General features: G+C 45.7%; 1 protein-coding gene across 1 annotated transcript; it reads right to left on the reverse strand.

Moving 5' to 3' along the window:
- Positions 1–270: 270 nt before the first annotated feature.
- Positions 271–11,946, reverse strand: LOC120641543 (SUMO-conjugating enzyme SCE1-like). The gene is made up of 5 exons (XM_039917714.1): positions 11,792–11,946; positions 11,605–11,688; positions 871–1,017; positions 632–745; positions 271–518 (listed from the first exon to the last, which is right to left on the reverse strand). The coding sequence occupies exons 2-5, from the start codon at positions 11,638–11,640 to the stop codon at positions 456–458; spliced, it is 360 nt and encodes a 119-aa protein (XP_039773648.1). The 5' UTR covers positions 11,641–11,688; positions 11,792–11,946; the 3' UTR covers positions 271–455.
- Positions 11,947–12,369: the final 423 nt, after the last annotated feature.

Raw genomic sequence — 12,369 nt, forward strand, 5'->3', positions numbered from 1 at the left:
ACCGTGGACAAGCCCATACCTATTTCTTCCCTCTTGAAGCAAAGCATTTGGCTCAACCAACTGCACAAAATTGCAACTTAAATTTATCTAACGATGTGGCAGTAGTAATCACGGATTGGATTGGGCAGACGGAAATTCATTTTAAAATGGTAAAAATAAGTGTTTGTTTGTAATGTGCTATTTCTCAATAATCCCCTGAAATGCTCAAGTCCTCACATTCACAATAAAAGTAAAACGGCACGGTAGAATGATAGAGCTTTCCACACTTTAGGCACAACATTATGGTGATAAGAATTAGCAAGAAGTGTTTCAGTTCAAGTGCATTTTAGCAGATCCAATAAGCGTATGGCTATGTCGCCAATTCCAGTGTGTGATCATAAACACAATCATGACAAGTTTCGGTCCACCAAAATGAGTGCTTAGTTAGCTCCAAGTGTGTGGCAGACAGCCCAATGCTACAGGAGCGAAGGATACCGCTGGGCCTGCTGACGAACACGTTTCCTGTACTCCGGCATATTCTGCATATTACAGTAAATGTCAGAAATCCCATAAAAAAGTAAATGTCAGAAATGAACGCAATAGTAAGCGCTTAATTAAAAACTAATAAAATCAGCCTAAGTTGTGTTGAGACCTCTGTAAAGAGATCATACGCCAAATCCTGTGCAGGGGATGCTGGATTTGGGTTATCTAGAAGGTCCTGGATGCCTATAAGAATTTGCCTCATAGTGATGGAAGGCTTCCATGCCTGAATGAAAATAGAAAAGTCATGAAGCCCAAGTGATGCTGTCTGCATGATATAGAACTGTAGTCATGATGAAAAAGAAGAAAGCATCCACTGAGATGTAACCCTCCACTGAGTTAAAAGCTTACGTCGCCAAGTATTGACAGGCATACATCCCCAGAATCGTAGACATTGACATGTAAAAACTTTCGTGGAAACTTGCAGGTTGGAGGGTTACTCGGGTAATTTTCAGTAAAGTGGAGGGTAACTGGGAAATATCCACCCTCCCAATCAGTCTGCGTAAAGATAAAAGATAAAGACAAGGATAAGTAAACAATCTTAATCATATGCTAAGACAGATTGGGCTGGAGGAAGATAGTGAGTAGAGTGACAGTTAGTTGTAAGAAGATGAGATGATCCGATGACAACAGTATCCACCAACAAAAGAAGCGGTAACAAATCTGCAAGTGTGTATGGCAAAAACTATCGAATTGAGAACCAGTACAAAATCTACAACATTAACAAATGCAGCAGAACTAAATTGTATGAGTAGCTTACAAGCATTCCCATTGATTTGCAAGACCTTTATGGAAAATTATTTGTTTCGGTACTAGCAATGTTCTGAGTTTTTAATTAAAAACTAGTTAAAATGTTTACAATCCAAAGCACACTTTTCTAACCATTCTTTGGTTATGGGGCTGCTAACGCATGTTATCTGGTTCGCAGGGAAAATGCACTTAACAAAAATACAATATTTTAGATTTTCAGTTGATTCCGTCATGCCTCTGCCTCATTAGGTTACTACAAGATCAGCTCGTTTCAAATTTTAGGCCTGGATTCTTTCAAAAAAAAAAAAGGCCTGGACACTAGTAAAAGTTCAATAAAATACTACTATATAATAGTGCCAGGATTAACAAATCGACTGCACAGTGGTGTCCTGGTGGCACATATGCAACCTAAGTGCTGTTAGCCACAATTCAATTGCTTTCTTTATTGGCAACGTATCTAGTGCAAACCAAGGACCTTGTGCAAACCTATGTAAACCTACTAAACAAAGTTTCCAAAAATTCTGAAAAAAATCATGAATGTGCTTCTCAGATTACATCATCTATATATAAAATTTCATGGTTAAATTCGTCTTACTCTAGAAGTTACAAAAAAGACAAATTTGAGATGCATTTGAACCATTATTGTTGTCAGAAAATTTGTCTTTTTTGTAACTTTTAGAGTAAGATGAATTTGACCATAAAATTTTGTATATAGATAAGGTAAGTTGAGAAGCACATTCATGATTTTTTTCAGAATTTTTTGAAACTTTTTTTAGTAGGTTTGCACGGGTTTGCACAAGATTCTTGGTTTGCACCAGATACGTTCCCTTCTTTATTTACCCATGGACATCCTGAATATTTGAGCTAGCTAATAATAAACTAGTAGATTACTGGATTCTAGACTTAAACTGATCAGATTATAGATGTCCATGCAGCCCGCAACCCGACAGCCTGCCCGAAAGCACGTTTTTTTGGCCCGGCCCAGCCCGGTGGCCTCCGTGCCCGTGCTGGCCCGGCCCGATGGGGCGTGCCGGGCCTGGGCCGTCACTCCCGCCCGCCGGGCGGCACGACACGGCCCGGTAAAAAGGAACAGGCCCGTTAAGGGCCCAGGATCCCCTCCCCTCCCGACCTCCCTGGAGTAACCCTAGCCCCCAAAACACATCCGCCTCCCTCAGACAGCCTCCTCCTCCTCCGTCTTCCAAGTTCCAACTCTTCTCCCGACTCCCGTGGCCACCACATCCAGCGCTCCCTACCCCTCGACACCGGCCGGCGCAGCGGCGCTCGTCCCGCCCCTCGCCGGCTCCGTTGCCCATCGCCTCCGGCCTCTGCTCGCCCCGCCTGCCCCCGTTGCCGCCCCTCGCCGGCTCGCCGTGCCCCTCGCCGCCGGCCACTGCTCGCCCCGCATGCCCCCAATGCCGTCGCTCGCCGTGCCCCTCGCCGCCGTTGGAGGTAGTCGGCTCGTCAGCGAGGTAGCAAGAGGGGGCGACGGGCAAGAGGCCGTGGCGGCCGTTGGAGTGCAGGGTAGGCAACGATGAGCAAATTGCAGCAACAGCGAGCGAGCAGGCGGGGGCCAACGGGTGCGGCTGCGTCGGCAGGCGCGGAAGCCAGCGAGCGGTGGCCGCCATCGAGCGCGTAGGCTGTGGACGGCACGAGCACGATGGATTTCCCGTGCTATTCGGGCTGGCCCGGCACGAAATGAGCCCGTGCCTGGGCCGTCGCTGCAGCCTGTGGGCTGGCCCGGCACGGCACGCTGAGACACTGGGCCGGGCCAGGCACGGCACGGTGAAGGCCGGGCCAGGACAGGCCCGGGCTCGGGCCGGGCCGGGCCGGGCAGCCCGAATGGACATCTATAGGCCAGATTCATCCTAATTGTCAATTAATTTCTAAAAACAGTCAAGACAAACTAATATGTGACTCGGTAATTTATGACCACCATTCCAGGAAAAGAATACATTCAAATCAAAGATACATAAGTCTGTTGTCAGATGAAGACTGGTGCAGTTTTAAGTAAAAAAAAATCAGAAGACCGGGAGTCTAAAAATTCTTGTCATACTATAATGTGACCCTTGTTTCTGTTTTAGGACAAAAGTTCAAATATTATACTTCTGTTTCTACCAACACATATCAAATCTGTCTTTTAGATGCCATAGGGGTTTGATGAACTTTAGTATTGTACAATGTTTAACCTGCAACATCAGGATAAAGTGACACCAATAACCTATTCGAAACAAACAACACATGGGCCCATATCACAGGATTCATTTAAGCCTTCATGACCATAGCTCCTAAACCCTTTTATGCCAGAGGAAAAATCAAAATATTGTTATATTAGAATTGGATCGTAAACTGTTACACGCAACAGGAAAACCCTGATTTTCTATAGTACATAATGGATTTTCCTTCATTAGCAGAAAAACCTGAATTCTTTATAGTGGAATAGGTTTTGCAGTGCGAACAGATTGAACTAGTATAGATCCTTTACAAATATTACCTTTTAGTAGACATTATTTTCTAATTTGCAAGTGGGGCAGGATCAAACTGTTGGAATTGATCTCCAACGGCCAGATCCAAAGATCTGGCCAATCCCTTGATTTGCGCCCTGATCGGGGGCGCTCAGCCAAACATGGCTGGTGGGCCCCCGTCGCCCGCGCTATAAAGAATAGGGAGAGGGCCCGGGGCACGGGATCCCAAGTTCACCTGCCGTCACAACCCTCTCCCACAGTCCCTACCGATCTAGGGATTAGCGTGAGGCCGACGGGAAGCTCCGCCACCGCAACCACGACGTCCTCCTCCGCCAACCCCGTCATCGGCCAGTGCCGGTGGAGGCCTGAAGGACGCCGGGACTTGCGCCGTACACTGCCGCCGCCGGATCAGCGCCTCGAAGAGCCGGACTTCCTCGCCTCCATCCTCGGCTCCATCGACGCGATGGCACCCACCGGCAATGGCTCCTCTGCATCCACTCCCGCGGATGGTCTGTGTCTCTCATCCACCTTCTCTCTCTGTCTCTCCCTTGTACTAGGTCTAGAATGAATCACTTGATATTATACCTAGAACTTGTACCCCAGTACTCGATTCGTACACTAGATGTGATCCTAGCCCAGAAATAGAGAAGACTAGAACCTATCATTGGTATCAGTCGCGGATCTAGTTGTAGATCGTGGTTTTTGGGGTTCATTTTACTCAGATCTACACTCAGAAAGTAGAAGGAGGTGACAGAAATGAAAATCGATCTCGGATCGACAAAGAACACCCACTGAAACCCTAACCCTAACCCTAGAATCCAAGAAACCAAGAAGAAAAAGGCGGCGGGCTCACCTGTTGCGCGCGCCGGCCACCGCCGCGCACCAGAGCTCCGGCCACCGCCGGCACAGAACCACCTCGGGCCGCTGCTCGCTTGGGTCCGTCGCGGATCGGGGGCGCGGGCTTGAGCACCGCCGTCAGGCCGCTCGACGGCGGCGCGCTCCCGCTCGGGTGAGCGCACTCGCCGGTGAGGGGGCCGGCGGCGGTGCCGCCGCTTCCTCTCCGACCGGCCATGGCGGCCGTTGCTCCTCAGTCGCGGGCGGAAGAAACGGAGGAAGGGGGAAGAAATGGGCCTAGGGTTTGGGCGCCCCGTCGCCGACGTCGGTTTTGATCCGGCGAGAAGGCCGGGCAGCCATCGGATCAGATCCGACGGTCTGCATCTACCGGCCGGCGAACGGGCTGATTGAGGCCCAGGCGGAGGGCGCGCGCATGCCGTTTCGGCGGCCCGGCCGTCGGATGCTGGGCTACGGGCCCAGGCGCGGGGGAGCGGCCGCGCGGAAACGGGCCGTGGGCCGTTTTTCCGTCTCGGGCCGCATAAACAGTACCAGAATTCGCTTTTTCTTTTATTTCAGAAGCATTTTGAATATGAATTTGAATGATTTTGCTTAGAATTTGATCTCTGTAAATACATGCACCAACGTGTATTATTTTTAGAGCAGAAATTTACAAGATTTATGCTTCTGAATATTTAGAAGTTTACATGTTTCCGCTCCAAAGAATTTATTTTGTCTCTATGTTAATTTGAAACAACGAGATAATTGATATAGAGGCTTATAGAATTTATTTCTCAGAATTTTTAGTATATTATAATGTTGTAATTTCTGACCAAAGTTGATATTGCAATATTATAATTTTTGTTCAGAATTTTGTATACATTATATCTTTTTCTGCCCAACGGTGATTTAGATTTAATGTACAGATTATTGCATGTTTTAATTTTGACCAACGTTAAATTGATACATGCATTTATTGTTGTCCTCACAAATTTTGAATTCAAATTTCAGGCTCCAATGCTATGACTTATGTGAATGCCATTCCTGAACTGGATGGCAACAACTATGGGAAATGGTACCAGAAATTGGAGATAGCTCTGGCGATGGCCAATATAGATTTGGCCATCACAACGCCAGCTCCACAAGAACCAGAAAAGCCCGTAAGGGCACAGAATGAAGAAGCTACTGCTTGGGCTATCCGAGAGAAGAATTATGACTCTGCTATGACCAGATATGACTGCTGACAAGACACGTTGGAATGATTCCAACCGCAAGTGTCTTATGGTCATGAAGGGTTCCACTTCAGATGCCATCAAGATGGCGATCCCAGATTGTGACACCGCTTCAGAATATTTAGCAAAGGTGAAGAGTCAGTTTACTGGTTCTTCCAAGGCTTATGCTGCCATTCTTGCTGAGCAGCTTATCACCAAGAAATACACTGTCGGTGGCATCAGAGAACATATCTTAAAAATGAGCCACATGGCCAACAAGCTTAAGACAATAGGACATGCCTTTGCCAGAAAAGTTCATTGTTCAGCTGGTCTTCAAGTCCCTACCAAAGGCGTTTGAGGCATTTCATGTCAACTATAACGTTTTTCCAGAAGATTGGGGTATTGACAAGCTGATTGGCATGTGTGTTCAAGAAGAGGATCGCCTTAAGAACTCCAATGGTGGTGAGCTTGCTTTTCAAGTTCAACACAAGAAAAAGAATTTCCAGAATAAGAACTTCCAGCATAACAAGAGACATTTCCCACCAGGCAAGAATCAGCATGAGAGTGACCCTTCCAGACCACCTCCACAGAAAGACTGGGAAAATTTTCCAGTTGAACAAGACCAGTGCCTGAAGTGCAAAAAGAGAGGGCACTACAAGAGGGACTGCCCAGAATTCCTGAAAGAGTTGTTAAGAAAGGGTGAGGACACCATTACTTTTGTAGATGAATCCCTGTATTTAAGTTATGACAAATCCACTTGGTGGATTGATTCTGGTGCAACTACTCATGTTGCTAATTCTTTACAGGGATCAAGTATAAGGAGGACCCTGCCAAGAGGCGCAAGAAGAATTAAAGTTGCAAACGGTGTAGAAGCTGAAGTCGAAGCCATTGCAGAATTTCATTTAGAATTACATAGTGGCTTTGTACTTTGTTTGAGAGATGTTCTTTATGTACCGTCTTTGCAACAAAACTTAATAAGTGTGTCTAAATTAGATGATGACGCTATTGCTTGTCATTTTGGTGATGGCAAGTGTAAGATACAAGTTAATTCAGAATGTGTTGGTCTTGCCTTCCGACAAGACAAATTATATTTGCTTTCATTATCTGAGAATGTGAATGCAGTATGTTCTGAGAATAAAAATGCCTCCTCATATGAGAATGTTACTAAGAAACGCAAACGAATTGATGCAATTTCGTCGAAATTATGGCCCTGTCGTTTAGGCCATATTTCGAGGGGGAGAATAGAGCGCTTAGTGACAGCATCAATTCTTCCACCGTTAGAATTTTCAGATTTAGAACAATGTATTGATTGCATTAAAGGAAAATTCATTAAGAACATAAAGAAAGGTGCCAAACGAAGTGCGCGAATTCTAGAAATAATTCACACAGATATATGTGGACCATTCCCTGTCACTTCTGTAGATGGTTATGTTTCTTTCATAACATTTACAGACGATTACTCGCGTTATGGCTACATTTATCCAATTAAAGAACGATCAGAAGCATTGGATAAATTCAAGATATTCAAAGCAGAAGTAGAAAACCAACATGATTTAAAGATTAAGATAGTCAGATCCGACCGTGGGGGAGAGTACTACGGTCGACACACCCCCTATGGCCAAGTTCCAGGACCTTTTGCAAGGTTCCTTATGGAAAATGGCATAGTTGCCCAGTATTCTACACCGGGTGAGCCTCAGCAGAACGGAGTAGCAGAAAGAAGAAACCGTACCCTGATGGATATGGTCAGAAGTATGATGAGTTATTCCACGTTACCGATTAATTTGTGGATGGAGGCGTTAAAAACCGCCATTTACATTCTTAATCGGGTGCCAAGTAAATCGGTGCCGAAAACACCGTATGAACTATGGACAGGAAGAGAACCCTCGCTTAATCATTTTTGCGTATGGGGCTGTCCAGCTGAGGCCAAAGTGTTTAATCCGAACATTGGGAAGCTAGATCCCAAGACAGTCAGTTGCCATTTTATTGGCTATCCAGAAAAGTCTAAGGGATATCGTTTTTATTGTCCCGACAGACACACGAAATTTGTAGAAACAAGACATGCTGCCTTATTAGAAGATCAGATAATCAGGGGGAGCATAGTAGCCAGAAAAATCGACTTTGAGGAGAAGCGGGTATATGTTCCCACTCCGATGATTCAAGAGCCTTATTTCTCGTTACATGTGGTTGTGGCACCGATAGAGCAGGAAACTGCAGTGCCAACACCTGCTGTCAGTCTACCTGACGTTGCAGTGCAAGAAACTGCGGTGCCACCACCTGTTGTTGGTTCTCCTAGCTTGGCATTAAATGGAAATGAGGACCCTGTTCCTCAGGACCAAGTAGAACCCATTGCCATGGATGAGGGGGAGCAACAACAGCCTCCTGTGCAAGAAATACCAGTCGCAGTGGCCCCGAGAAGGTCACAAAGAACTAGAAAACCAACTATTTCTAAAGACTATGAAGTCTATCATAATGAAGAAATACAGAATGAGGGTGATCCCACCTCTTTTGAAGAAGCCATGAAAAGCGCCAATTCATCCAAATGGTTTGCAGCCATGGAAGATGAAATGAGATCCATGAATACCAATAAAGTTTGGGACTTAGAAGAAATTCCCAAATGAGCCAAAACAGTAGGCTGCAAGTGGGTCTACAAAACAAAATGTGACTCCAAAGGGAACATAGAAAGATATAAAGCGCGGCTCGTGGCAAAAGGTTTCACGCAAAGAGAAGGAATAGATTACAATGAGACATTCTCTCCGGTCTCATGTAAAGACTCTTTCATAATAATAATGGCCTTAGTGGCACATTATGATTTAGAATTGCATCAGATGGATGTGAAAACGACATTTCTAAATGGGGATTTGTTTGAAGATGTCTACATGGCACAGCCCAAAGGTTCTGTCATGGAAGGCAAAGAAAATTTAGGATGCCGCTTGAGAAAATCGATTTATGGCTTGAAGCAAGCCTCGAGGCAGTGGTACTTGAAATTTGATGAAACAATTAGAAAGTTTGGATTTAAAGAAAATGAAGAGAACAATTATATTTATGCGAAGTTCAAGAACGGAAAATTTATTTTCCTCATCTTGTATGTGGATGACATTCTGCTAGCTAGCAGTGATGTTAATCTACTACTGGAGACAAAGAAATTCTTGTCCTCGAAATTTGATATGAAAGATCTTGGTGAAACTTCGTTCGTCTTAGGAATTGAGATTCATCGAGATAGAAGAAGAGGGATTTTAGGATTATCACAGAAAACATACTTAGAAAAGATATTAAAGAAATATGGTATGCATGCGAGCAAGCCCACACCTGCTCCAATAGTCAAGGGCGACAGTTTCGGGAAACATCAGTGTCCCAAGAACCAGTATGAGCTCGAGCAAATGAAGGCAGTGCCTTATGCTTCGGCTGTCGGAAGCTTACAGTATGCACAAGTGTGCACACACCCTGACTTAAGTTTCGTTACCGGGGTACTTGGCAGATACCAGAGTAATCCAGGTATAGAGCACTGGAAAATGGTAAAGAAAGCTTTGCGCTATGTGAGGGGCACAACTGGCCTCATGCTAACATATAGAAAATCAGAAACTTTAGAAATAGAAGGGTATTCAGATTCAGATTTTGCAGGAGATACAGATGATAGAAAGTCCACATCTGGATACATCTTCACTCTTGCAAAAGGAGCAATATCGTGAAAAAGCTCCAAACAGACAGTTACAGCATCCTCCACGATGTATGCTGAATTTGTGGCATGTTATGAGGCCTCGGGGCAGGTCACATGGCTAAAGAAATTCGTACCCGGATTGAAAGTGGTCGACAGCATAGAAAAACCACTGAAATTATACTGCGACAACGAGCCAGCAGTATTCTATGCTCATAACAACAAGTCGAGTGGTGCTGCCAAACACATCGACATCAAGTTTTATGTTGTTAAGGAGCAAGTCCAGGATCAAACTATTTGTCTAGAACATATCAGAACGAACAAGATGTTAGCGGATCCGCTTACAAAAGGCCTACCACCCAATGTGTTCAGAGAACACTTAGCCGGCATGGGTTTAAGGGAAAGCCTATGATTCCTGGACAAAGAGGGCCCTAGAATAAGAATCTGTTTCAGACCGGAAAGGTGATTGTGGCTGTTAATCTGACAGTAATAATTGTCATGACGAGGCACGCTCTATACACTGATCTGCGATGGAATGGATAAACTCAGATACAGAACAAGAATAAGAACAATGAGAGATCAAGGGGGAGAATGTTGGAATTGATCTCCAACGGCCAGATCCAAAGATCTGGCCAATCCCTTGATTTGCGCCCTGATCGGGGGCGCTCAGCCAAACATGGCTGGTGGGCCCCCGTCGCCCGCGCTATAAAGAATAGGGAGAGGGCCCGGGGCACGGGATCCCAAGTTCACCGCCGTCACAACCCTCTCCCACAGTCCCTACCGATCTAGGGTTAGCGTGAGGCCGACGGGAAGCTCCGCCACCGCAACCACGACGTCCTCCTCCGCCAACCCCGTCATCGGCCAGTGCCGGTGGAGGCCTGAAGGACGCCGGGACTTGCGCCGTCCACTGCCGCCGCCGGATCAGCGCCTCGAAGAGCCGGACTTCCTCGCCTCCATCCTCGGCTCCATCGACGCGATGGCACCCACCGGCAATGGCTCCTCTGCATCCACTCCCGCGGATGGTCTGTGTCTCTCATCCACCTCTCTCTCTCTATCTCTCCCTTGTACTAGGTCTAGAATGAATCACTTGATATTATACCTAGAACTTGTACCCCAGTACTCGATTCGTACACTAGATGTGATCCTAGTCCAGAAATAGAGAAGACTAGAACCTATCACAAACAATAAGTTCCCACGGCAAAACTGAACAAGAATCCCACGCTTGCAAAGACTACCAACCACAGTACCAGCATATATGGAAGTCGGGAGATATGATAATTTTTTTTCCTTACACCTTCCTCACTGGAGATGACACTATTCAAGTGCATCACATTCTCGGATGCATTCAGTGATACCACCTACTAGTCCACAAAGGCAAGAAACCATTGAGATTCTAAGTTACTTAAGCTGAAAGGCTAGGAATTTAAAAACTTGGTCTTAAAACCTTGTCAGATTATAATGCTTTGCTTGTTTCTGCTTCGGGAAAACATGCTGAAATAGTTCTTTTTGTACCAAGACATAACAGATCAGTTATGAGGTGGAGCATAAGTCATTGCCAAGTTGCAGCATTCTAGAAAGTTTAACTTGTTTCATAAGAATTGATTGGCACTGACAAACAATTGGGAATGAATTCATTTGGTGTCCAAACAACACAATCATCAGAATAAAGTTGCAACGGAAACCAATTGGAAATGATTTGTTTCGTGTCTAAACAATGCAACATGCCTCTAGATTTCACCGAAGCCTTCATGAACAGCACTGTAAACGATTATGGCTATCTAGAACACTAGTGCAGTGAGCTGTGAACATGCTTGTAGTTGCAAACCTGCAAGGGTTTCACAGTCCAGAAACAATGGTTCGAGACGACTGCAATTCCCTTGCGACTAGTGTGAAAGCCTTAGCCGGGTTTGGTGCTTTGGCTTCACACAATCATGGACAGATCTAACATCTTAGCTTTTTTAAAACTCATCCAGCATCTTAATTCTTAGCTAGTACAAAAGCATGGAGATTCTTCTCGAGTCTCCCTTTTTTAGACGAATCGTTATGTACTCTTCAGGTGGGCACTCAGCAAAACTGGAAAACAATGCGTGTTTGCCGATATCGTCATTTCGGCAAACACAGTAGCGGCACCTGAGAAGATTTTGGGGACAGGAACTGGGAGTTGTGAGTAATGGCTTACGCCTTCCTTGCCGGGGACGACGCACTTCCAGACCATGAGGTTGACGGACCCATCCGGCAGCGTCTCCGGCTTCGCCACGAACCCCTGAACGAATCAAACAAGCACCAACGCCCTCAAGTTCAAAAATGGGAACGGAACTATACTCCTACTAGCAGAGCAGGGCTCAGGGCGTAGCGGCGGCACTTACATGGGGGTGGCTCTTGCGCCGGTCCAAAATTTTAAACTAAAATATCTATTTGTCGGGTTTTAAAAAAGTCGAATTCTAATTTTATATAATTTTGACTTAAAATATTTAAAAAATTTATTGAGCTGTGAAGAAGCCACTGAAATCATGATCCATTACCACCCGTACTTTCGCCACATCTTGCGCTCCTCGGTGAGGCGGCCGAGGCGGCCGCGGGCGACTCCACCGGACGCCATCCGACTCGAGCGCGCTGTGTCTTTGGTTGGCTTCCTTTGGGGGCGAAATCGAGCGCCGAGAGCAGTGTGAGATTGGGCGGTTCAGCTTCCGCCGATGATTCGATTTATTGTGGGTGGTTGGCCCGAACCCCGAGGCAGGCAGCGACCCGCGGCGACTGATCGCTTTCCACTCCTGCTTGGCGCGTGCTTGGGCTTTCTGGCCCTGTTTAGTTCCACGGGTGTAAACGCAAAAATTTTATGCGACGGAATCTTGGTAATTTGAAGTACTAAATGAAATTTATTTATAAATTTTTTTGCACAGATGGGTTGTAAATCGCGAGACGAATCTAATGATGCTAATTAATC

Source organism: Panicum virgatum, chromosome 7K (assembly GCF_016808335.1).
Source record: "Panicum virgatum strain AP13 chromosome 7K, P.virgatum_v5, whole genome shotgun sequence".
NCBI lineage: Eukaryota > Viridiplantae > Streptophyta > Magnoliopsida > Poales > Poaceae > Panicum > Panicum virgatum.